The sequence below is a fragment of the Apus apus genome, chromosome 9, assembly GCF_020740795.1.
Source record: "Apus apus isolate bApuApu2 chromosome 9, bApuApu2.pri.cur, whole genome shotgun sequence".
NCBI classification, from domain to species: domain Eukaryota; kingdom Metazoa; phylum Chordata; class Aves; order Apodiformes; family Apodidae; genus Apus; species Apus apus.
Genome location: NC_067290.1, coordinates 3,526,768 through 3,554,118, shown reverse-complemented (window position 1 = coordinate 3,554,118; position 27,351 = coordinate 3,526,768). Strand labels below are relative to the sequence as shown.

General features: G+C 39.3%; 1 protein-coding gene across 13 annotated transcripts in view; it reads left to right on the top strand.

Annotated features, from left to right (window-relative positions):
* The window catches only part of ATP2B2 (ATPase plasma membrane Ca2+ transporting 2), a 409,447-nt gene that overhangs the window by 277,791 nt on the left and 104,305 nt on the right, over positions 1–27,351 (top strand). For all 13 annotated transcript variants that reach the window (XM_051627773.1, XM_051627775.1, XM_051627771.1 and 10 more), the window contains one exon: positions 8,540–8,737. In XM_051627773.1, the coding sequence (XP_051483733.1) occupies positions 8,540–8,737 (198 nt within the window). The remainder of the gene's footprint in view (positions 1–8,539; positions 8,738–27,351) is intronic.

Below are 27,351 nucleotides of genomic sequence, written 5' to 3'. Positions count from 1 at the left end.
TACAGGATGGCCGGCGACTGTGGCTTAAGCTGTAGTCAGGGAAGCTTGATTTGATTTAAATACTAAGGACAAGAAAAAGCTTTCAGATTATCTGGAACAATCGTGTTATAACTCTGCATTGTAACAATGTGGTTTTGATACCCTTTTCCCCATACTCGGCATCATCTTCATTGCAGTGGCCCCATCTTATACTACATCAAGACAGAACATCAGGAAAACATCTCCAGGAGCCTGTGGCACACAAGATGAGACATATGTTAATGGTGTAACAATTATTGAGTGCAGTCAGAGCTGACAAAGTGATTTCTGGTGGGATGATTATCTTCCCTCTCAACAGCTGCACCCCCACTGACAGTAGAACATTTGTAAAAAAAAAAAATATCCCAATTCTTCTTTTTTCATACTGGACCTTCAGCTCTTATTGAATGCTTTGTTACCATCCTTTGCAGAAAGCTTTCTGTTGTCTGTTTAGACAGGAAAAATGTTAGTCATCTCTTATGATGCATATCTTGCCTTTAATATTTGATGTCTCATCTGTTGCTTTGATACTGGCTCCTGGTTATGCTCTGCACACAAGTCCAGCCATTAGATTATTATGGAATTGTAGCATGTCTTTCAGATGTAGCATGTGTTGGTTGGTTTGGGGTTTTTTTGCTATGTTATGGTCACTGTTGGGAACCAGTTCTTCTATTATTAGTCATCTTATATAAATTATTTTTTTCCTGGCTAATAGCTTCTTTTCAGAGCAGCTTTGCTTCAAAAAGAAATTAGAAGAAGACAGAAGAAATAAAATGACTAGATGAGGAAATGAGCGAAACACGTCATGAAGCATTCAGTGCTTCTTGGCAGTAATAAGTCCTCCAGGGTATTTTGCAGCTGAGCATAAATCAGGAATCCCAGGAGATGTGAATGTGCTCCCCTGAACTGCCACCAAATGGTCTGAGGCAAGGACGTCAGCCTTTCGCTGCCTCATAAAATTGAGATAAAATTGCTGAGGCATTTCTATAGCTCAAGAGAGAGAAACTCCTTGTGGAAATGCAAGTTGTCAGGTATTATCTGTTCCTAGCATTTACATTAGATGCATCAGTCTCTAAGAAAGAACGTTAAGCTCTTCAGTTACTTGATTTTCTTAAAAAGTCGTGGATTTAGAGATGTGTTTATGTACTTCGCGTGACTCCAGCATGACTGGTTTGATCGCAGCCGAGACCAGGGGAGGTTTACGTCAGGGTTTCTGCACTCAGCTTGCTGCTGTTCAGCTGCTGAAGGGTGATCCCTGTCGGGGGGAGGGCAGGACATGGGGACTCGGGCAATTCTTGCTGTCAGATGTGACGAGGGAGGATGATTAATGAGGAGATGGACGGGGAGTTAATTAATTTCCTGGTTCTGCCACTTCTGTGCCCCTATTTATGTATGCTGGCTATATAGACTTAGCTGTAAAGCATCTGAGTCAAAGGGCTGTTGGCAGCACTGCCAAATAGACTCAAAAATAGCACCAGCAGCTTACAGCTTCCATGTACTATCGATGATTTGTAATTCTAAAGGCTTTTAATTTTTGGACAAACTTCTTTACATTTCTGTAAACAAGTGTAAGCAAGTGGTAGTAATGAAAACAGGTAATGAGATTCATTACGCTTTACAGACAGCTTTGTTGTTCTGAGATTAGAAGGAAATTATTCTTCGTTGAGGTTCATGCACTAGTGAAATTTAAATTCAGCTTGCTGAAACGAATAAATGCTCTTCTACTGGCAGACTGCATTCTCTCTCATTTTAATATGACCTAAGCAGAATTCCAGTGTACTGCATCCAGAAATTTTTCAGGCAACACACATGAGAAAACTGGAAGGTCAGAGAGGCATCTGTTTTAGGCATGAGTGTTTGCATCTTGTGTTTCACATCTTTGGTGTTTTAGCTTGAAACAAATCATCTGAGTCAGTAAAACAGGTAATGTAAGCCAAGGTATGTTGTTGTGTCATACCTGGTACTGATGCATGTGTTCTACTTAGATACCCTCTAAACAAATCTCATGAACTTCATGACCTGATGAAGGCTGATGTTGGATTACATCATAGTGTGCTTGATGACATCATAGGGGACAAAACAGTCCTTCCTTTGCTCAAACCACAGCAGTAATCACAGTTTACTGTGCACATCTCCTTGCCTTCCCCAGTTTCTTAGGGGTATAGTTTCCTAAGGCAGATCTTGGAAACAAAATCTCTTAGTTACTAGCTATTAATTTGAACTGAAAATTTGACTTTTTCAGCTCTTTCACTCACTAGATAGGTAGTACTTCTTTGAAATGGAAGAAAAATGCTTGCTATTACTTCTGCCATTTGCAAGAGAAAAAAGAAAAATAGCACACAGAAATCTGCTTCCAAAGCCAAATAGTAAAAAAAACCAAAAACATTGAAGGAGATTGTGGATTTCAGTTTTTTATGTTACAGCAGCAGTAACTGGGCTAATATGTCTAATTTACTTTATGAAGTTCTGAGAGCCTATGTGAGAGCTATAGAAACTGGTGGACCTGGGGAAGTTCTACTGAAGCTTTATGGTAGCACTAGAAATGGCAGGGATTGTTTGGCAGGTAAATGTGAAATAAATGGAATTGGTGAAACAAGGCATACAAAATGAAGTAACTGTCAGGATGATACTTTGTAATGTTTTACTTTTTAGTTTCTGTGAAGACCTAGGGAATGTGATGCTAGGAATGCTCATCACTTGAGATGTTTGAGACTAGTGTGAGAGCAGCTCATGAGCTGATTACAGAACTGTGTTCTCATAGGATGGATTCATGCCTGTCATATCTGAATGGCGTTAGTCTTCACTAAGCAAAATAGTTGGTTTCGATAGTGGTTCAGCATCACTGGGAAGCCTTTACTGCCCTTGTTGAACAGGTTTTTTGCCTTTGAAGCTACATATACTGTGATTTTTAAATTACAGATTTGCTCTTTGAAATTTTGATCTAGTTTTATGAATGCATTAGAAAATGTACAGAAGAAAGTAAGTAATTAATAGTTTTTATTACACAATTTGCACAATTAGTGCTAATGTAAATTCTCCATTCTTCATTGTTTAAGCAGATGTGAAACATTCTCTTAAAAGAAGTACGTTTTTTTTTTTTCTAAATTGTTGTTTCAGTAGCAATGTGCTTTTACTATTTCTGCAGCATCAAAATAATTGTCTGTCATGCTCCATTTGGTTGCAGTGGAGATGACTGTCAGAGAAATGCAATTTTCCAGGAAGCATTGATTGAAATGATGGTTTAATATTCAGCATGGAATAACTGACAGCTGTAGATAAGGAACAGGAAAAAATAATTAAATTGCATTTATCCAGTTTTGTAGTATTTTTCTCAGTCAATTTAAACAATTCTTGTGTAAAGACAAGCCAGATTAAATCAGAAATGTATTTAATATGCTGCATAGCATTGTAGAAAACATCTTCTATGCAATCACTTTTGTTCTTCCACAAATTTCAGACAAATTTTGGGGAAGGTTTTTGGAAAGTGAAACCATAAAAAATTATTCAAGTGCTAGAAGCATCAGTTATAAGATTTTGCAGTATTTCCCAAACGTGTTTATACTACTTGTGTAGAAATTTAACCCAAATCTGCATAATCATTCTAAAACTCTTGGGTCAAGCAAAGAAGCATTGCACAGCTATAAAAAAGAAAAAGCATTGCACAGCTATAAAAAATAACAAGTATTGCACACACATAAAAAAACACTTGAAAAAAATGAAGTATTCATGATTGTGGGGACACAGGAACATAAAGCCAGCCAGTCTGTGCCTTATTGTCACACAGAATAAAAGAGGGAAGACTTCTTTTGTCAGGAAAATGATGGCTGAAGTAATCCTGAACTGATCTTTTCATTCTGTTTTTTTTAAGTCCTCACTAGTTCTTTTTCACTTCCTCAGGTGTTTTATGTCTTCATACAGGAAGAATATTTCAAGTGACTTTCATTTGCAGTGCTCTTTCTTTATGCTCACAGAACTCGATACGTCAGGGACAAGTGAGAAATAAAAAAAATAGGAACAGTAATGAACTCAGCGTGCGTAATATGAAAAAAAGAAAAAAAAAAAGAAAAAAATCTAGCAGCAGGAAAGCCATCTCCTGGTTAAAAGTACTGGTGAGGACAGATGCCCACTCGCAGATCTTGCTGTGCTAAGTGACGTCTCTGCCATCTGCACTGCCTGTCAGCGCACAGACCTGCCAGGGAGCCACCCGTCACCTCCTCTGCAGGCAGCTCTGGTAGCCTTGCTCAAAAAACACCTTGGGACTATTGAAAATAATGTGTCTGAAGAAAGCAGATTATTTGAAAAAGATAGGGAGTGCCCCTATGATAGCTTCTGCTGGCTATGGGGAATTGATGGAAACTTTTACCAAATATGCGTCTTGTGTCTCCTCAGATCCTCCATCCCGTTTCCCTTAGCCTGTATCTCGGTGTAGCTTTGCCTTCTCTGGGTATTGTCCCTTTCTGACTCTATCTCCACAGTAGTGCTTCAGGCTGTTATGATGCAATTTCATAAGCTGGTCTATAGATTTCCTAATTTCAGCCTTCTCTTTCTCTTTCTAAATATGGGAGTTTCTGAGTTTCAGTGGGAGAAAAAAAAAACCAAACCCAAAACTTTGCTGGATGTGGTTTTTTGAGTGATGGCCAGATCTCAGCAGAAGACAAACCTCTTGATTTGAACTGGACATTGAATTTAATATTCCAGTATTTCTAAATTCTTTACAAGAAAATACATTTCATAATGAAAGATGAGTATGCTTTTATTTTTAAAGTGAGATTGATTTTGTGAGTAATTTCCCCAAGACGTAGTCTGACAGAAAAGAATAACATCACATACATGATTTACCCATCTGTTTCTGGGTCTTAAGAAAGATCATATTTATTATGAAAAATGAAGGAGTACAATTAAATTTATATCTAAATTCTAGCAAAGGTTAGTTAGACTGTAGAAGTCTTAAATATACTGTGGAAGATGATGGTTAATGTAGGTGCTTTAAACTCAGTCTAGTCCTCAACCTTATAGTGTCTAAATTAAAAAAAAATTGTCTTAGAGAAGCAGCATCTCTCTGAGTTTCAGCATCTCTGTTTGCTCTGGAGGCTTCTCAGCAGGTACATGTATTTGTATGTGCATCATGATCAGGAGCATGGGGCGTGTGTACGTTTTATGGCCTCCTGACAGTAAAGTATATAGTGCAATTTCATCACATCTAGGTGTATATAATTAGGATTGTTGGAAAATGGTGCTGCTATATCCTGTGCTGTTTGAGCCATCCCTGTCAAGCTGCTGAGCACCCTGTGAGCAGCTCGCCTGCTGGGGCTGACCCACTGCTGTGCACATATGGTCTGTGTTGGACAATATGTGCTTTTCAGATGTCTTTTCCTTCCACCGCCCAATGTGCTTTTGAGTTTTTTCTATTTCAGAGTTTTATGTTGCTGCTTGTAGATAATAGAACCATAGAACCATGAAATGCCAGGTTGGAAGGGACCTCAGGGATCATCTGGTCCAACCTTTCTAGGTACTACTATAGTTGATACGAGGTGGCTCAGCATCCTGTCAAGCTGAGACTGAAAAATATCCAATGTGAAGGAATCCACCATTTACCTTGAGAGACTGTTCCAATGTTTAACTGTCCTCATGGTGAAAAATTTACCTCTTGTGTCCAATCAGAATCTCCCCAGGAGCAACTTGTGCCCATGACTTTTTGTCTTCTCCATGAGACTCCTTGTAAATAGGGGGTCTCCATCTTCTTGGTAGCCACCCTTTTAAGTACTGGAATGTTGTAATGAGGTTTCCCCAAAGCCTTCTTTTCTCAAGGCTGAACAAACCAAGTTTTCTCAGCCTTTCCTCATATGGCAGGTTCTCCAGTCCTCTAATCATCCTTGTGGCCCTTATATAGACCTTCTCCAGCCTGACCCATCCTTTTTGTAGAGCAAGAACCAAAACTGAACACGATACTCCAGGTGTGGTCTGACAGGTGCTGAGTAGAGCGGGATGATGACTTGTTTATCTCTGCTGGTGATGCCTTTATTGATGCAGCCCAGCATCCTCTTGGCTTTCTTTGCTGCTGCAGCTCACTGTTCACTCATGGTGAGCCTGTATGCACCAAGACCTCCGGATCCATTTCCACAGGGCTGCTCTCCAGCCAGGTGGATTCCAGTCTGAACTACCCTCCTGGATTACATGTTCCCAGGTGCAAGACCTTACACTGCTCCCCATTGAACTTCATAAGGTTCCTGCTAGCCCACTCTTCCAGCCTGTCTAGGTCATCCTGGAGGGTGGCTCTCCCTTCTGGAGTTGCCACTCATCTTGGTGTCGTCAGAAAACTTCAGGGTGCTCTTGATCCCAACATTCCAGGTAACTTACGAAGATGTTAAAGAGCACTGGACCCAGTATCGGGGACCCCGCTTTTTGATGGGTTGCCCGTTTGAGGAAGAACTATTTACTGTCACGTTCTGGGTGTGATCTGTCAGCCAGTTCCCCACCCACTGCACAGACCACTTGTCAAGGCCATAATGAGTCAGTTTCTTCAGAAGGCTGTGGGGGACCCTATCAAAAGCCTTGGAGAAGTCCAGGTACACTGATGAACATCTTGACCAAAAATGTCAACCACTATCGATGCTGTCCATGTACTTTGCTCTCGTCTGTGAAGTCTTCACTGTATTTGCATCAGGTCAGGTTTTGGGGGATTTGTGTGGATTATGCATGCCATTTTTAGTGAAAATCCTTCCTAGTCTTGAAGGGCTTGGCAGCCCTCTTTGAGGGACTCTAAAAGCCTTTCTTTGGTCTCTGCTAAAGGCTTGTCCCTGTGTCAGATCCCATCAGTGGCAAGTGACTCCCCCCATCTCTCATGTTGTCCTGACTCCTGTGATTTGTGTTGATTCACGGAAGGGCACCTGCCCAAATGGCTCGTTGCCTGCAGTCCCTGTTTCATTGGGAAAAAGCATTTTCCCCGTGTTGGAAGCTGACTAGGAACTCACAGAGGTGCAGGGAGGTTTGACATGCTTGTGTTTGAATGCTGGAGAGCAGCGTAGACACATTTCATAATAGCTGGAACCTGTCACTGTGTCACTAAGCACTGGGTGCTGAAAATTAAATGAAGTAGGGTAGTAATAAGTACAGCGTGCCTTTATCTGGGAGAGGAGGGTAGTGTTTCTTAGAAGCTGAAGGTGGAATGAAAGTTTGATGAATTAACCAAGAGCCAGAAGCTACACAACAGCTGTAATGATATACCTGAAGTGAAAGGCGAGTCATCTCGACCTGTACTGTGGCAGGATTGGTATGTTCAGAGAAGCATCGCTTTGATCCAGAGGAAAGGCCCACCCTTGGGCCTGGTGCTCCCATCCCAGAGGTGACTTACTGGTGGTGCACACTCACTGCTGGGAGCAGCTGCGCCAGTCCTGAGGGAGCCAGCTGTAACGCTGAGCACCACTAGCACTTTAGGATCCCTTGTTTGTTTTGCTTGACATCTCAAAGGTGCCATTAATAGGGCTTTCCATTCCGTAAGTACCCAATAGGTGTTGAGAAGCTTCTTGGGAGGCAAGGACTTACCCTAACCTGCATGAGGAGAGGACTCCTTACAGCATAAGAGCGATCATTTCCTCTTGCAGGCACCTTTGTATTCCTCCAAGGTCAAGTCTCAATTTAAGTATTTTCATTGTGTCACACTGGTGTGAATAAACATGAGTAACTTTACGTTGCTCAACACATTTAAAACCTACAGTTTTGTAAGTGTTCCAACTGGTATCAAGTATTGTTTGGCAGATAAATGTAAGCACTTGTCTTGCTGCAGCTCTTATGCTGCTGAGAGTGATATATGGGCACAGTTATTCTACCCTTAACACCTGCAAGTCTATTTTTGTTTTCCCCAAGGTGCTAGACATGCATACATTAATACAACTGAAAAGTAGGAATAAAACCCACCTGGGTATGTTGGTCAGAGCAACCACATATTCTTACACTGTAACCTTAAATTGAAGTGTTCTTAAGTTGAAGCGTCATGCAAAACACTTGTGTCTTTATGTCAACCTAAGGAGCCATCTCATTCCCTTTTTAGTTTCTTTGCGTGTCTAACCTGTCACTTTGGCTATCCTTTGTCACTTAACACCAATTTGGTGCAGTTCATTCCAGCAGCTGTGTGGCAGTGCATATGCAGCAAGAGAGGTTGCTTTGAAGTAGAACAAGACATGCTTTATTGATTTATACCTTGAGGGGGTTGACCTGAGGTCAGAGCCAAGATATGTCTGCTTCTTCTACTGATATTACCAGAAGCTGCCATCAGCTATTCCACTTTCCTTCCAATTGTGATTTATTTGTGCTTTATGATCTATTTTCAGAAGTCATTGCTTACTTTATGTACTTACCTATATACATCTTGTTAAATAAAACCTAATTCAAAGACTATTTTCTGATTGAAACTGACAGGAATTAGTAGTAAATGGAGAAGTAATTTATAGGAATGCAGATATAAGCTAGCAGTTTCTATTTCATTGCAATTCAAATTTTTTTTCCGTCTTATGTTTTTTTACAGGATTAGCTGGGACTGCTGCAGACCTAGAAAAAAGAAAGCTTATATTTGGAAAAAATTTTATACCTCCAAAGAAGCCAAAAACATTCATACAGCTAGTCTGGGAAGCGTTGCAGGACGTGACTCTTATAATCTTGGAAATTGCAGCCATCATATCTTTGGGGCTTTCGTTTTATCAGCCACCTGGAGAAGGGAATGAAGGTAAGAACTTTTTATAGAAGTCATTTGTACAAGTTTAAGTAACACCAGTCCTGTATCTCAAATTTATTCCACCCCCACCCTCCAGAAGGTCACTAACTGGAAATTTGCATGTGGTTTGTTCCTGTTACCATTACATCTGGTACTGACATATTTTTTGTATGCCTGACATTTCTTTATGCAAATAGCTGAGCCTTGTGACATGTGCTAAATGAGTTAAAGAAAAATAAGAATATTCTTATAAAACTGCTGAATTTGTGTTTTGTTTTCACCTTAGAGCTTGTATTTGGTGGTCAGTTATTAATCTTAGTTGTTTACTGCATATAGAGGAGAAGTATGTAATTACTTTTATAACTGATGTCTCCTGTCTACATGAACATGGGCAAATCTTCAGCTAGTTCATACCAGCTGGAGACCTGAACTCATTTTAGTATTTTTAGTGATCTAGCTAAGGCTAGAGAGCCTGGCTTAGAAGGGAGTGTTAGAGGCTAGGTCATATTACCTGCAAACAATACTCTGCAGAATCCTTCTGTGATAGCTGTAGAAAGTTTTAACACGCTGCCTTCCCCCCTCCTTTTTCTCCCCCTTTGGAAAGTACTCTTGAATTCACATGCTTAAAATATTTGTTCTTCTGCATAAATGCAAGATTTCCATTTCTGGCAACTGGTCCAGATTTTTTTTTTCTCTCCCCTGCTCTCTCATAGACTTATAAAGCTGGATAAAACATGCTGTGTGAAATGACGTGAATAGCTTGGCAAATGCATGAAGAATGTCTTCCTCTAAATATAGCCTTGAAATGCTTTTTACATTCACTTCAGTTTCCTTTGGCTACTTTCCTTGAAGACCCTTCCTTCTTCCTTTTCCATTCACAAGCAGAACAAGCACGTAGCTATGCAGAGCTCTTGTACTGTAGTTATGATTCTTTAATCCTTTCTATAAAATCAGGAGTATTTTTGTTGCTTTCTCACTGAATTTTGAATACATGACTACTAATCTAGCAGGTGTCTGATTTAGGCATGGAGAGATTTTTTTTTTTTTTAACTGAAGAAAATGTAATTTATTGTTATTACCTTATATAGCTGGACATCACAGAATACCTTGAGGACATTGTAAACCATGAACAGACACTTGACAAAATCAGAACCTAGTTTCCCAAATTTCTGTCTTAAGCATGAATGTACAGACTAACCTCTCATTTTTTAATTGATTTAGTAGGAGAGGAATTTTGAGAATAGGATTTTGACAGGTTTAGTTTTTTTCACAGGAAGAGGGGAGATGTGTCATCACATGGTGGGGTGTTTTTTTAATTATTGTTCTTATTATTATTTTCATACAGCATTTAAAATGTTTCTTTCCCCATGGGATGGCATGACACATCTGAGATTCTCAGACAGTCTGAGAAGCTCAGCAGCACAGCCTGGGAAAAAGTGTGTGTGTTTTCCCACAGCACGGTATTTTATTCAATGGTCACTGTTTTCCCTATGTTTTTAGAATTGTTCTCCTGGAAGGTTTTGCCAGGTTTTACATGAGGAGAATAAATCAAGTTAGTGAGTATCTTTTAATCCAACTTCTTGAGCACTTTGTAATGGTCCATTTTTATTTTTTTTTTGAGTCTTTCAATGATCAATTGTATAAATGTGGGAGGTTCTCTTTGTTTTAAAAGTAGTATTTTGTAAACTACTGCCAAGAATACCTGTAGTTTATTGGTAGATGTCAATTTTAAAGAATCCTAAACTTTGAAAACCTGACATAAGAAGCTTGATTTTGCCTTTGGTGAAGTGGACTGTAGACATACTTGGACTTGATGGTTTTCATAACCCACAGTAATCAGTTTAGAAATAAGATTAAATGTAGACTAACATTGAGTAAAAGTCAAAGGAACTTTTTATGAAGAAGCAAACTGTGTTGTTTGGTCTACACTTCAGCCAGTTTGTTGAACAATTTCATCTATTTCTTGAATTGAACCTGGACCTGGATTCAGATGAAACACGGGCCTCTCTGGGAAGGTTGTCATTCTTGGAAAGGGGAGCAGCTCCTATTGTCTCGTGAAACGTCTGTGTCCCTGTCTGAATCTCATATTGATTATACATTGCTTTAGATGGGCCCATCTGTGCTGTTGTCACAGAGAATCTGATCTGTGACATCCTCCCAGCAGACTGCAGTGTGTCTGAGCTCATTTTCTTGAGGTGAGAAGGTAGTACTGCCTGTGGGATGCCATAGGGAATCGCTACCCAGTGACTGGGGTAAGTGACCAGTGCTCCTTTGCAAGGTGTGAAAACCTGTATTTTCCTTTTCTGACTCTTCCACAAGGAAAATTATTCATTGAAATGTGCATTGGTTTGCAAGTTTTCTGCTTTTTTCTTGAAAAGAATATATTTTCTTCTGAAAATAAAACCCAATGTTGGGAAGACACGCTGTCATTTCTTGCAAACTAACGGCTTGAACTTGCCCAGCTCCTCCAGAGACTACTTTAAAAGTGTCTCAAACAGTTTCTGGATGAAGTTAATAGTTGTGCTGTCCAACCCCTGGATGGTGCCTTCGTGGAGAGGCAGTGGCATCTCCCCTACATTTCTCCATGGAAGCAGCATGGAGAGGCTGTGGTGCCATTGAGCCTTGGTTCATGGTCTTGACTAGCTCATTGAGAACTTTGCTGGAAAGATTTTCTCTTTCTAGATGATACATTCTTAACTTCCCCCCCCCCAAGAGCTGTTGACATTTCATTTTGCTGGCTGATGACAATGTGAAATATAAAGCTAGTTTGCTTACAGGTTTGTCTATAGCTCAACAAAAAAAAAAATCTCCTCTGTGTGACAGGACTCTACTACTTGGTGCATGGTTGTTTTATCATATGTAAGACAGCCTCCTTTTTTGAATTCTAATTTTCTTCTTTTTTTCTTCAAAATGAAATGCATTTTCGTTTTGAAAATTAATCAACAAGACTGTTCTTCCCATGCTGATTTGCCATATCTCTACTAATTGTCTGAACCCATCAACTTGCTACAATCCACATGGACCTTTCAGAGTCTAAAAAGTATTGTAAACCTAAATTCAATACTGTTACAATGTAAAAAGCAAGGGTTTTGCCTTTTTTTTAAAATCTTTTTATGAGCGGACAGGTGTGAGATGCTGTTGGTAAGTGGTTTGGCAAGGGGGGATGATCAAGAACAGGCAGTTTCTGTGTAGTGACACTAAGTTTTTCTTGCCACCGTGGATTTTGTACTGCAAACTGGCCTCACGTTGCACGGGGCAATCGTGCAGATTCTTTGTGCAGCACCAAAAGCACCTGTGATCATCTTCAGCTTTTTTTATATATTTAAGATCTGTGACTAGGACAGGATGGGGAACAGAGCATGAGCCTTTTTGTTGGAGACAGAACCACATGAGATGGATGTTTCCACAGAAATAACTTTGTCAGTGGCAGAAGCGTTAGTGTTAGCAAAATGCTTTTTCCTCCTTTACTCTGAAAGACCCTGGTCTTATCTTGAGGAGCAACTTGAATTGAGTCTGGCCAGGGACTTGCAGCTGCAGCCATGAAAGATTATATGTTTTGGGGAATATCAAAGAAAAGGTTTGGACAATGAGAGCTGAATATCTTTTATTTTCTATTGTTGTCAAATGCAAGGAGGAGAGTGGAGCAATGCTGGACCAGGCTCTTGCCTCAGTGATGGGGACGGTGTAAGAGCAGAGGAAAACATTGGCTTTCTCTTCTGCTGGACATTTTGATGTTCAGCATTAAAAAAACAGAAAAAAAAAAAACCACAAAAAAGTAACTTCACTTTACTGAATGTTTAAAGTTGGGCAGTTTTCATTCAGCGTGTTTGATGGACACTGCAGTGTCTTGCAGTATTTCATTTGCTTATTGCTTAGGACTGAGTCAAAAAGCTGTTGCCATCTGAAAGTGACAGCCTTTCTTTGTAGGAATAAAGGATAATAACATGAAAATAAGAGACTTTTAAGACAGTGTCAGGAAAACACCATCTGGCATATTTTTTTAATCATTCATATGTATACACTGCTTTTATATCTAGTATATTTGTGTCTGCCTTTCACATATACTGAACTTTTATCTATCAGTGATCTTATTAGTTAATATAATAAGTTGAAGTCAATTTTTTTTTTAGAATTTATATAACTCTTTTGTGGATGCTTGAAACCTACTTTAATTTTTGAAGCTATATCAGAATTAGCATTTAACTGCTTTCTCTAGTTTCAGTGCAAAATATTTTTCTCCTGAGGCTTTTGAAGGAGGAATGCATGATAAAACCCACACATCCAAAAAATTGCAGAGTGCATTAATTGCTTCAGGAACCTTCCCTAAGGGTATAGTCTAATGTATGTGTATGTTAGTGTGTTTTGCTGTGTTAGGCAGTTATAGGCTCAAAAGTTCATTTTCGGTGTGTATTTCTAGATTGGCTATTATTTCTTATTTTAAGCTATGAATATTGATACATTGCCAAGTTTAAGTCCTTTGTAGCATAACTGCATTTCTAAACATCTATAGCACAGTTTGGTATTATTGTGTTAAAATAAGTAGATTATTATTTACTCAGTTTTGTTCAGTTTATGCTGTTGGAAACAGTTTACATTTCTGTGGTTTTGAAGTATCAGTAGTGACATTCCTCAACTAATATGAGCTGGAAGAGGCAGTAATCTGTTGTTGATAGTACATTAAGTTTTTGTTCTACTACAGTACTTCATTTAAGATACAGAGTGAATCTTGGAAAATACTACTTCATTTTCTGCTGCAATCACAAAATCTAATCTACAGGAATTACTAGAAAATAATGTAGTTTTATTGCTCTTCCAGAAGCCACTTCAGTTCCTGTATTTTCATATTTCTTAGCAAGAGTGAAAGGTTCAAGATTTTTATTCTCACAAGCTATGCTAGAGTTGTTTTTGTGATGTGCTTTGCATTCCTTTTTACCATCTGACAGACCATTAGGAGCATTTGAGAACTTCAGCATAAATTATTGTCAGCCCTGTGGCAATTACTGCTCTCGTTACTGATCCACACAGAATCATTTTTCCACTCTCAAAAAAAGTGCAAAACTGCTGCTGCATTTCAGCAAATACATTTTGAGAGGAAATTCCTGGTGCAGGTGCAGACTCTACTACTGTGGTGATCACAGGGTGCGACTTCAGCAAGTTAAAATTATTTTATTCCTCAGAACAAAGTATTATTGCATCCAATTCCTCCTTTTGTCTTCTGCGTCGACAGATAACAAATTGTGTTCCCTGAGCAAACAGAATAGTGAGCCTGTGATATGCAAAGAGGATTAATTCATATATGAGATCCTCGCTTCCTTTTTTTTTTGTTATCTAGATCAGAATTAGTCCAGGAAAAAAAAAAGCCTGAAATGTTTGTAAATCAGTTTATAGTGAAATAATGTTTGGATACAGTTTGTATGACCTTTTAACTCTCCTTTCTTGAATTCTCTTTCCTTATGCAGATGACAAAGGGGGGGAGAGTAGCCTGAGGTAAAATGTTTTAACATCCCCAGTGTTCAGTGTGGATCTTGCAGGCATGATATCTTATTTTCAAGTGTACAGTTCTTTGCAACATAGGGGGAAAAAAGGAAAAGTCTTTTTGGTTGAGGCAGCTTCTGCTGTAAATCCCAAGGCAAAACTCCCTAGGAGAAACCAAGTTAAATCATCAGGTACACTGCTTAATACTGCCCAGCTGAGGTTTGCCTGGGGTAGCCTTCCCCTTACTCATGCAACAAGTTCCTGAAGAGAAATAAGTACAGAAGAGGGAACAGTCCCCTGAAATCTGGTCCTCTCAAGCCACATGCATTAGGCTGTTGGTGGCAGTGATGTGATACTGCTGCTCGGGGCTGTGGCTGGGGTGCCTGTGCACCTCTCATGACTTGGCTTCCTCACAAGAGACTAAATTTCCCAGGGTTCACCACTCGGCTGTTTCCTTATTGTTCCTATAATGTGTCACATTGGTCAATGGGGACTTGGGAGATTTAAATCAGGAGGAGTATCCATATAGTTGTCCCACTGATCCAGGAGGACCTTGTTCCTGTGCCAAGCCTCCCTGTTGAGCTAGAGCTCACTGGTACCTGAGGTACAAATGTTCTGTCTGTATCTGGCAAAACTTCTGCTCCTTCTATGTGAACCTGAGCAAGTCCACGTGAACAGGTTGAATGAGCAGCAGGTCACAGTCAGACATGGACATGCAAGAGCCATGCTCATCAGTGCTGGGTTCACCAGATAGCTGCAAAGGTCTTCACTATTGAGGCAAAGGCAGCCATGTGATGTTTAGATAAAGAATTCTGTAAAAATCAGGCTGAGGGGAAGAAAAAATCCCCAAACAACTACCTTACCTCTCACCTCAGATCTATTGCTTGGGATGTGAAAGGTGGCTTCTCTCAGGTTGCCACCTGTGAAGATACAACTTAGTATGTCTCTCTTGACATTTCATCACATGCAGCAAGTTTGTAGGATTTAGTCACAGTGGGGAAGATTTGACCACCAGTTAGTGCAGGTATTGTGGAAAGAAGTGAAAAAAGTAAAGATTTTGTTCATATTCATAAATAATTTATATTAAAAAGAATATATAGGAAAAAAAGAAGGTAAAGCAGCTGGCAACAAACTTCTCTTTCTTAGTTAGAAGTGAAAGTGCTGAATTTAATACCAACTGATCTGAATTTCTGTCCAGTTTGTAGTCTGTACTGGTGTACATTTAAATAAAAACTATTTTGATCAGTTTAAGTCAGTCCAGCCCTCCTTGCAGGTTCCTTACCCTTGATGCAAATTCTGCTGGGGCAGAACAGCTGCAATAAGATGCCTGCTGACCTCCAGCTAGGCTCAAGTAGAATGTCATGTTAGAAAGATGGTGGTATCTGTCCCAATTCCCCAGCATTTATTATAGATATTATGGGATTTCTTTGATTAAAAAATAAAATAAAATAGTAATAACATGCAAGTAAGATATTTCTCCTTCAAAGCATTTCAAAATGTTGCTATTGTGGGCAGTATCTTTTGTGGTTTCAGTTCTCATCTTCCCTCTAAGATCAGTTTGTGGTTTTATTGCTTTTCATGTGACATCCAGGCTGCTGAAGGGAATGGTACCCCAATAACATGCAGGAGATGTTCAAACATACCCTGCATCCAGGAGAAAATAAGAGCTACCACCTTTCAATATAATATATAATACAGCTGTTAACAGTTGTGTTCATTTTTCTGTACTGGTATGTAGAAACAGCTGAAGTTTCTCATCCAGCTTTTAACCTGTCCATAAATTGGTTATGGTTTGTTTTGGTTTTAGTTTTACCTAAGGGTAATTTCAACCCCCCTGTTGCCAGTATTTGCAAATCAGCCACAATCCTACACCAGTGTATTATTATATTTAGATTCACGTGCAGGGTTTTTCTTCTCTTGTCTGCATTTCTCTGAATATAGAGACATTTTCCCTCCACTGGAGGATGCACCTAGAAATGTCAGCCTGCTGTGCAGAATTGGCAGGTATCTGTCACCATCCCAGCTTGGCGAGATGAGTGTTAAGAATAAGGGACAATGGGGGGGGGGGGGGGGGGGAATATACAAACCCCAAAGTCAGCCTTGTCGTCATCACCAGAAATAATGGCTCACAGCTCTGTTGTCCTGTGGACAACTCATAGAGGTTAATTTCCTGTCTTGGTTGGTATGGAAGAGATGTGTTTCCTCTCTGTTTGGCAGGGGAGCAGTGCATCACTCTCCCAGTGCATCACTCTCCAGCCTCCCCACAAGGATGAATGTGGGGGCTCTGGGAGATCTGGGCAGTCTCTGTAATTCAGGCAAGGTGGAGCAGGAAGAAAAAAATACCCTTTTTGTGTTGCTATGCATGACAGATTTGATAAAATTCTTCTCTTTTTCCCCAGTTTTTAATCTATTACTTTCTTCCCTTTTGTTTCTTAACCCTTAGTGAAAAAATATGATTCATTGTAGCATTTTCAGGTAGCTGATTGTTTGGAGTTTCTCACTCCTTCAGTATCCAATTCTTAACAATTTGCTTCCCACTCTCACAGAAATGTTCTTCTTTTGTAGAGTTATTCTTATATTCTCTTTCCAGGGAGTGTAATGTCTTAGTAGATCGATCAGGTTTTCTCTAGGGATTCTAGAAACCTTTTTATTTTTCTGAAGAAATTGGCTTATTCCTTAATTGTATAAATATTGTCTCTTTGTACAATTGTAGAATACACAAATATACAAAAAAGCCTCCAGGGGAAACCTTGAAATAGATTCTTGTGTACACAAACATATTGGCAGAGGAGAAACACACAGGTGTCATTTGGGCAGGAAGCAAACATTGGCTATAAAACCAGTAGCACGTTTTAGGATTAGCTCTGCAGGAGCACCAGCAGCTCATCTGGTGTGGGGAAGGGTACTTGGTGTTAGGAAATTCTGTGCTAGAGTACAGTCAGTTCCTGCCAAATGTCAACATACTGGTTTTATTGGTTTTTATATTTATTGATATGGATCGTTTGTATTACCTTAGCTCTGGAAGTGAGCACTGGCAAGGCTGTATGTGTGGCTCAAGATTTCATTTCAACACGTTCTTGTGTGCCCCTGAAATCACCCTGGGGGATAAGCAGTCATTTCCAAAAAGCTAAAGAAAGTAAAAGCTCTAATTACTGAGGAACTTCAACCAAATTTAATTTTCACCAGAGAGGGCAGTGATAGGACACAGGGTGATGGTTTTAAACTGAAGGAGGGGAGATTTAGGTTAGACAGCAGGAGGAAATTCTTCACCCTAAGGGTAGGAAGGCACTGGAACAGGTTGCCCAGGGAGGTTGTGGAAGCCCCTGCCCTGGAGGTGTTCAGGGGCAGGTTGGATGAGGCTTGTGCAGCCTGGGCTGGTGGGAGGTGTCCCTGCTCCTGACAGGGAGGTTGGAACCTGATGATCTTTCATGTCACTTCCAACCTGAACCATTCTATCATTAATTAAACTTAAAAATAACCTAAGATACATAAGGACATAAAAATCTTGAGATATCCTCTGAGAAATTCAGTTCCTGGTGAGACACAATGAGCATAATTGAATAGAAGCTAAATGTTTTAATGCAGCAATTTATCAGTTTTTACCTGTTCTTTACCCATACAGTTCACATCTGGGATTTCATCATGCATTTTCCTTAGCATTTTATTTTAATTCATAGGGCTACTCACACGGTTAATGAAGCACATAAATTTTTTAAGTCCTTTGCCAGACTTCTGCATACTGAGAGTCTTACAGGGCCAATTCAAGATCCTAAACCACAAAGATTTCCACAGGAAATTGTTGCATATGTCTCTGTGTCTGTAAAAATCTGTCTCCCTGAATTTCATCAATTTGCACTTAATATATTTGATTAGTGAGTGGAAGAATCAGAAATGTCAGAAATGAGTCAACTAAACAAAGGTAATTCTCTATTCTTTGTGGCAGTTGTAGATCTAAATCGTTTCTTAAAAAGCATTTTATATCTCATGGATTGTATTAAAAATACATAAATGTAGGCAGCATAAAAATCTAGTTTGTAAGACCAGCATCAATGTTATTTTACAAACCTCCTAAAATCAGAGCAGTACATAGCAATAAACGATAAGTCTTTTGCCAGCCCTCCCAGTTATGGAGCCAACATTAAGATGAAAAACTCATTCCACAGTGTAAGAATTCCTGTGTGAGTGCTCTCTGTATTTAAAAAATATCGTAAGATAATACTTTTGGTACATTGGAAAAATCTGTTACCTATTTATATCCTTTACATAATTCATAAGTGTATTGTAGAAAATGAGAAGCCTGTTTAAAATAAGATGAGCTAAATTGAATTTATTTTAATACTTTGCAGTGATTTGAATCTTAGCTTCCTCCCTGCTTCATGGACTATGTCAGTAAAAAAATCAAACCCCGCATCCTTGAACAGTTGCTTAAAATATTTTCAGAATTTTGTCGCAGATGCTGAAAACAGCAATAATTGGCAAACATCTTCAAATCTCAAAAGGTCAAGGGAGCAGCTGAACTGTCTTGTCATCCTCACTGTCAGTGTGTCAGCAGATCACCCGTTGGCGCGGCAGGGAAATGGAGCTGCCGCTTCCAAGTTCTTTATCTGTGTTATTTGTAGGCTCTAAGTGCTGCTTTTAATTTTAAAGGACTGTCAGCCCTTCTACCAATTCAGGCACTAACCTCAGAGAGTTTTAGTTGTCACTTAATTTCATTTTAACCTTCAGTTGGAACAGATTCAACACATCCCTGCCCATTTGTCTCAGAGCGCTTTCAAGTTACTTCGTTTTGACTATGAAAACCCTAAGTGTGGATATTATACTGTAAATCTCTACAGAGTGTGCTAATAACCTTCTTCTGGCACTGAGGAATATTGAATCAATGGATAAACAGGTTGTATATAAGAGGGTATAAGAGCCATGCAGTCCTAAAAGCTGATGTGTCCTCAGAGGAATCCTCTATCGTGTTTGCTGCTAAACAAACAACACTGATCCAGCTGTCCCTGCACTGGAGGTTTTTATTGTGCTGTCCAAGGAGGGAAATGCACAAGAGAAACTGAAACAGTGGAAGTGCAGCTATTAGAAAATAGCATTTTAATGTAAAAGTGGTTAATCTTGAAGTATGGATTAAGTTCAGAGTTATCGAAACACGACTTTTGCGGGGTGTTGTTGCACACTCTCAAAAGATTTTACCATTCATTATAAAAATGAATCCACATGATTCCCAAAGGATTTTTAAAACCAGTCTAAACCGTCTGTCAGCACGAGAGATGAAGCAGTTGGCATCCTGGAACACAGGAGAAAAAACAGGAGAAACAGAAGTATTTGCCCTCTTAAAAACAGCTTGTTCTGCCAGAACCCCACCATTTAACCTCCTTCCTCCCAGAGGATGAGGTGAAGCAGCATATGGCTTCTAGTGACATTAGTCCAATCTGTTTTGTTAAGTAAATGTAGTTCCTTTAAGAATTGACTTAAGAAAGTACCTTACTTTTTAATTCCTGCCCTAAACTGTACCTCAAGGTCTAAATATGCAGGAGCAGGGAACAGAACTGGTTGGAGTGTCCAGCTATTACTCACGTGTCCGGACTCACATGTGCAAATTATCTTGCTGTCTCTCAATACCTTCATAGGGCTGTTTCCATGGGACAGATGTAGGGTTCCAGTACTAGAAGAACTAGTGAGTGTCTTGGACTGTACAGGGTGGTGGAAAGCATGATACAAGGATGTTTTAGGGGCTCCTTTATGGACCAAGATGGAGCCTGGCCTTTGCTGCCGAGCTGGAGGTGCTGTGCAGCCTGCAGGTGAGGATGCCTAGGTCAAGGACTCATCTGAGCATCTTCCCTTCCACCCAGACAGCATCAGTAGGACTGTGAGAGAACAGAGACCAGCCCTTGCTGGCCTTGCTTCCATCCTGTGCAGAGAGCAAAGTTTTATTTCCTGTAAGCTCCCCAGCACTCCCTGCTTTTGGTGTGCAGAGCTGAGTGCTGGGTCTGTAAATGTCTCTGCTCCTCCACAGCCTGGTGACAGCATCCAAAGGCAAACAACAAGAGACAGAACATGAGAAAACCCACTTGAGAGGGGATCTTGGAGGCTATTTAGTCTGTCCCCATACTCAAAAGCACTATCAACAATACTTAAACCTTTCTTGACAGAAATTTATCATCCTTAGATCTAAAAGCTTCCAGTGATGGAAATTCTGTGTCTTTCCTAGATAATTTGTCTAAGTGTCCGTGCAGAGTGACAGTTATTCCTGGTGTATAACCTAAATGTTTCTTGTAGGAATTTAAACACATCCCCACCTTGTTATAGTTTGCATGAAGATGAATTTGTCATGTTGTATTTCCAGCCATATTTTGTCTATTTGAAGACAACGTAATTATAAATACTGCTGTATTGCTATTTATGGGAACTCCAGCAGCTTTTTCAATAGGAATTTGGAATTTGAAAGTGTCAGTTATACAGAGGGATGCAAGTATTGCACCGAATCTGACAAAGGAAGCTAAAGTATTATCTTAAAATTAGTTAGCTGGTATTTAAAAAAAAAAAATCTAAATTCCCCCAAACCAATGAAAACCTGAGAGTTCTGAAAACATCTGTATTGTCCAAAGTCAACGTTAGTAGCTTATGCAATAAACCAAGATGAAATGAAGGAATACTGAGTGTTTTCTTATTTAATGGTGGATTTAAGAAATCAGTTCTAGTTTAGCAGCTTTAAAATCTGAAATGTTTCTTAGATTCACAAAAACTGTTTGCTGCATGACATTTTGAAATTCAAAGTGTTTTCCCATCAGGTTATGGGATTGTTTTTCAGTTTCAGAGGAGGGTGCTGATTGCCAGCCAGCCTGCATCAATTCAAACAACTGTGTGAAAACCCTAAGTCTGCAGGGGCTTCTGGTTCATGTCTATTGGTGTGTTTGATTTAGAATGGCAAAATTAGGATCTAGAAAAAAAAAGTTTAAGCGCAGGTGACTGAAACAAAACAGATATATCATTTTGAACACCAAAACTGTGATGATGAGGCAGATGTATAGCACTTTCCTGCCTTTATCTGTATTTTATTTTTTTTTAGAAGCCAGGAATGATAAAACAGGCTTTTGAGACAGAATATCTAAAATTCAGCATAAAGTATATGCACACACACGGGTAATCAGGTGTCGAATTGGGACTTGGGGAAAAGAATCTTAAATTCTTTCAACTTCAACTCTGCATAGATGAACTTAAAGGGTTTTTTTAGGGCTTAATCAGAGACTAGAACAAGCCCCCACTCTGCCAAACTCCACAGACTGGTATTACAGCCCTTTCTGTCACATCTGAGGCAGTAGATTTTACACTAGGTGTAATGGCACTGAATTACACTGCTTTTTAAGTATGCATGTGTTTATATATATATATATATGCATGTTTTCATGTATACATATCAGAAAGGTAGCAACGTATTCCAGTTTATTTCTGTCATTGCATGAGTGCTGCCTTGTTTCTCTAGGCCGTGTTTCTCATCCTGTTTCAGTTAAGGACACATAAACTCTTAGAATCTTAACAACTAGATGAATTGAAACCAGAATTAATATGCAGAGTCTATAGAAGGTCTGTGCCAAATGGAGGTTGTCCTGATGACGTGCAGCTTTAACTTGCTTGGGATGTATCTAAATCAACATTTTAGTCTGTATCCAGAGCATACTTCAGGAATCACATCTCCAGTTTGTGCCCAGTCGTTGTGCATTGGTGCACAGTGCCAGGTGCTTTTGGGGAGTGTACAAACTGGGATGTGTGTTCAGATGGGATTTCATTCCATTCTTTGGGATGAAACTGAGCAGAAAAATACGGTCTAGAAACGTGTCCTTAGCACAAAGATTTGCACTGTAAAACTGCTTTTCTAGGGTCATACTTTTTGCTAGTGTTGATAGAACTTTTTTGTGCCTTCTGATGCAGGACATTATGATATGTTTAATCTTATACTGAGGTATTTTTTTGCCTCTTAAAGCTTTGTAACACAAAGTGGTGCAGATGAGAAATGTAATGAAAGTAATAAACAGTGCAGCTTAAGAGCTGGGTTTGTTACTGATTTCCTTAAATCTTTTGTATCTTTTTCAACCTGTTTTTCTTGCCCTCATGACTATGACTGGTGAGTGAGGGAGTAACAGCATCAAAAGGGGCTGAGGTGTTTCAAGAACTGGCTCTAGAGCACATCACCATAGCCTAAGGTCAAAAGAGCATGAGTTTAATTTTCTGGTTTTGCAGTATCCTGGCTGTCTCACATTGCTTACACTACTCAATTGCGAAGTTTCTTAATCAGGGGCTTCCAAGCTGTGCTCTGTGGACCTGAGAACCCATGAATTATTTCAAGGGCCTTATTAAAATCAGGAACCTGCTCTGAGTAACCTCTCACTGTAGGGCTTGAGAGTGGACAAAGCTGACAAAAACTCTTTAAATGTTCTGGATGTATGAAGTGTATCAGTCAGCAAACCTACCTACGTTCTGTGCTTCAATTTGACTTCTTCTAGAAACTCCAATTAAGTGTCTCTTAAGATTTACAGGCAAAGTCAACATTTTTCAATACTGTCCTGCAAATTTTTGGTAGCATTTCTGTGAAGTACAGCCTTACTCTAAAATAATCTTGCTTAGAACATCTTGTTTTAAAGCACACGCACACACCAAAAAGGAAGCAAGAACATTTTGTTTATATTAGAAAACAGTCAGAGATGGAGCAGTATCAGCATCCATTACTTAAAAACCTTCCTCAATGGTTTTTCTTCTGATCATTCTGCTTCAGGCAGAAAATGAGCTTCATTTGTAAGGTTTCAGTAGATGAAGCCTAAGCAAGAAAGACAGCTCTCGATCTGATTGTGTATCTGTGAAGTATTTGTTGCTGTATATGAACGTTAAACGTTTTTCTTATTTCTATTTAAAGTGCCTTGATGATAGTCAGTTTGCAGTCAATCATTTATATATTTTTGTGGACTTCTGTGGTGCTGTTGGTGACCTGCATTGGGAGTAGGAGGTGAGGAAGTGTTCAAAACCTCCTGTCCATCCAGCTGTATTTAGGAAGTACTGGAAATCATCAGAGATTGCGGCATGGGGAATGGGAGCTTTCTTCCTCTTTTTAGAAGCTAACTTAAATGACCACAGCTTTAGCTTTCCAACATCTTCATACAGAGCATCTGGGTGGTTGGAGCTCCAAATATCCCATATTTTCTTGAGATTATGCCTTTTTTTCTTCAGTGTGTTCAGGACCTGTGTGCCATTCAGTGAGGCTCTCCTAAACCAACCCCAGCAGCTGCAGTGTGTCCTGTGGGGAGTTTTTTAAATAGCAAAGTTAGAATTCTAATCCAAACTTAAACTTATCCAAGTGAAAAACTGTCAACATATGGACAGCCACTTCACTGCTAATATCAAGTTAACAGAAGGAATAATTTCTTCCTATCAGTGTTATTTGTAATGTTTTGTTTGCATTGGCACAACAGCCTGTTCCAAGTGTTGTCTTATAATATCTGATCCTGAAAAAGTTGTTCCTTTCCCTCCTTGTTTTACTTGGAATCAGCCAGTGCCATTTATGCTCCAGTTTAGTGATTCAAAACTTCAGCAGTTCTCTGGGATCATAGCATCCTATGACTGTTGATACTCTAACTGGAGGTATCAAGGCTGCCTACTAAAACCAAATTTCACTGCAAAGTATCAGTACATGTATCTATTTTGCCTTGGAACTGAACCAAGGTATTTCTGTTTAGGATTTTATTTCCATGAAAAGCCCTGAGAAAAGAGCCTAAGTTGAATGACTTGAGCAAGAGTGTTTAAGACCAGGTACATCTAGTCTGCATTCTTGGAAGAGGGACTTAAATTTGGAGAATTTTATAACTACATTTTTATATGTCCTGGATGAATAAAAGCAGCCTTCTGTCTTAACCAGAATTTTCACTTTGGGCATAGATATTTGTACTAAATGAAATGTTACATCAGAAACAATTGTTTTTGAAAAATGTAACTACTGTTTACATTTTATATGGCTTTTTTTCAAGATCTCTATGCAGACAGTTGACTCATAAGTATATGTTTCTTTATGGAATAGTCACAGGTTATACTAACAGATACACAAGCTGTTTGTAAGCTCTGTCTTATCTAGAGAAAGTTATTGTACAATTACCCCAACAAAGCTCTTGCTCTATGGAATATATTATCCTGTATTGGGAACCTTAGTTTTTGGCTGACAGTCTTTACTTCTCTCATTTAACTCCTAAATAATGAATTGTTCACAGAATTTTAGAGAAGACAGATTATTTCATTATTTTGTCCTTTTTGAAAAAGTTTCTACTATCTCATACATTTAGCAATGCCTGCAAAGCTGTTTATGACTGTTTATTATTATGGGATAAGTGTTTTTGATGATGTGTGAAAACACTTGTTTTGCAGATTCTCCCTGAGTTGTACAACAAACATATTTACTGGAAAGATAATGAAGTGCATGTAACTGCTCTTTCATAAGTGTTTTGATGAAAATATATTGCATTGGTTGTTTTGTAATATGCTAGCCTGGTTTTTAACATATTCTGAAATGCTTACAAATGGCCTACTTCTAGAGTACTCAAGGTTGCATTAAAATTTTATTTAGTAGATACTGTATTTTCTGAAGTGTCCCTGTTACAGACTTCTTGGCTTCCTGCTCTCGTGGCTGGGTGTTCCAGCCTGGCTGGCTGCTCTGTTCTCTCTGTCCCCTCTTTCCTTTGAACCCATCACCTGTGGAATGAAATAGAATAACTGAAGTTCTGCTTATCCAGTTGTGGTTTCCTTGGTGATTTGGGTTTTTTTGTTGTTGTTTTGTGGTGGCTTTTTGTTTGTTTGGGGTTTTTTGGTGTTGTTTTGTGTTTTTTATTGTTTGTGGGGTTTTTTTGTTTGTGGGGTTTTTTGTTTTGTTTGTGGGGTTTTTTGTTTTGTTTGTGGGGTTTTTTGTTTTGTTTGTGGGGTTTTTTGGGTTTTTGTGGGGTTTTTTGTTTGTGGGGTTTTTTCGTTTGTGGTTTTTTGTGGCTTTTTGTCTGGGTGTTTTGTCTGTGGGGTTTTTTGTCTGTGGGGTTTTTTGTTTCTGTTTCTTGTTTTTGTTTTGGGGGTTTTCTTTGGTTTGGTGGGGTTTTTATGTTTGTGTTTTGTTTTGTGGGGTTTTTCCGTTGGTTGGGTTGGGTTTTTTTTGGGTCATTTGATATTTTTATTGCCATGTGGAAATCTGGAAAAACAGATCTGAAAATACCACACATTTGGTGTCTCTCTGAGAAGCAGCAAGAAAGATTGAGTCTCAGAGTCATCCAGGAAAACCCGATTTAGGTTTCACACTCTGCCCAGGAACAGAGAGCTCTAAAGAAGTGTGAGAATGATACTGTGTGCGTCACAGGCTCAGAGAAAAGCAGATGTATAACTTCTAAATTACAGATGGGCTGAAGCTGAACATCAGTTTTTGGGAGCCAAGCGTTTGTCCAAAGCAGCATTTCACTCTGGTTTTGCTCGACTATATCAAAATGGATCAGTTTGAGACTGTTCAGCAGCACAAAGGGCCCTTAGGGAGCCAACTCATTGCTGGATGTCAGTGATAGAGATGAATGACTTAAGTTTCAAGACTTGAGCTGGCTTCAGAAGCAGCACATGAAGAACTTGTAAAGTGCAAAATGTGCACATTGTGTCATATGGGACCTGCAAATTAAATAATTGTTTCATAATGTAAAGTGACCTACATCTGGTCTCTACAAATCTGTGTTGGATTGCAAAAAACGAAGTCCCATAGATACCTCCCCTTCATTAGGGGTGTGTAGATCATCGGCAAAACTGGGTTGCTTTTAGATATTGCTCATTAGATAGATTTTCAGGTTGCCAAGCATCACTTAACTCTCAACTGGGGACATGAGGTAATGAGATTTAGAACCTTGGGATGAACTATAAAATCTTTGTACATACTTTCCAGGCAGAATTTCTCCAGAAGTATGAATTCTGTAAGTAGAACTCAGCTAGGACACGGCCTAGCAAGCGTTGTTGAGTAACTGCTCTTGAACTCTTATTAGTGAACACAGAGAACAGCTTTAAAGGTCTGATTCTCATATTTGAAAACTGTGTTTTAACTCTGAATATGTGGCTATATTCACCAACCATTTTTAGCTCTGAGCACTATGCAGTAAAACCATAGCAGCTGGATGTCAGGGTTTTCCCTTGCAGTCCCTAAGAACAGGACTTGTTACATTTCCCATGTTGGTCTTTCTCTGCTTTGTCAAAGAGGCAACATAAGGAAACAAATCAGAATATAAATGCTATAGAAATCCTTGTAGGGGGCTGCTCCCTTCCATGGCAGTTAGTGGAGTCAGGGCCTCATCCTTTTGATTTATCTATACAAAATATATTTCCTTGGAGGTGCCAGTCAGGAGAATCTTGCTTGACACACTGCATCTCTTGAAGTTGAGTATTTTAATTAATACTTCTCTGCTCACAAATGTTTGTGATCAGGCTGAGGAATATGTGAATATATATGCTTTCAGGGCTTACAGATTTGTTTCTTTGCATGAATTTGTCAAAAATGTGTAAATATTTAATATTGAACTCTAAAGTTGACAGCTACATAACTAACCTACAGGGACAGTTTTCTTTTTTTTTCCCTTTTTTCTCCCCCCACTCCCTGCTGGAGTCCTTATATAACTAACTGGTACATCACAAAACAAAGAATTCGAATATTGCTTTAAAATGAGTTTCCAAAATCCACTTTTAGTGAATAGATAAGCACCCTAAACCTGGAATGTATGTAGTATAAACATCCCATGTTAGTAAATCCCTTCTGCGTGGCTGCTCACAGAAACAAATGTCTTCCTGGTCTGATTTACTACAAGTAACTGGAAAATGTTTTTCATGGTTGAATAATGCTTGTAGAGTCTGAGAGAAAGACAGGGAGCTTCAGTTTTGAACTTGTGTTGATTTCTGCCCCTTTGCTGTAAGCCCTGGCTCTGCAGTCCCTCTGGGCTTTGCCAGCCTGGCACCTCGTTGGAAGGGATCCAGCATCTGGTGATCCATCATCACATGGGATTTCAGGAAGGACTCTTGGTACTTCAGTACCTGGCAGTAACTCTTTGGACTAATTTTATAGCAACTGATAGAACACAACGAGGAATTGCAGAAAAGAATGTTGCAGTATCTGT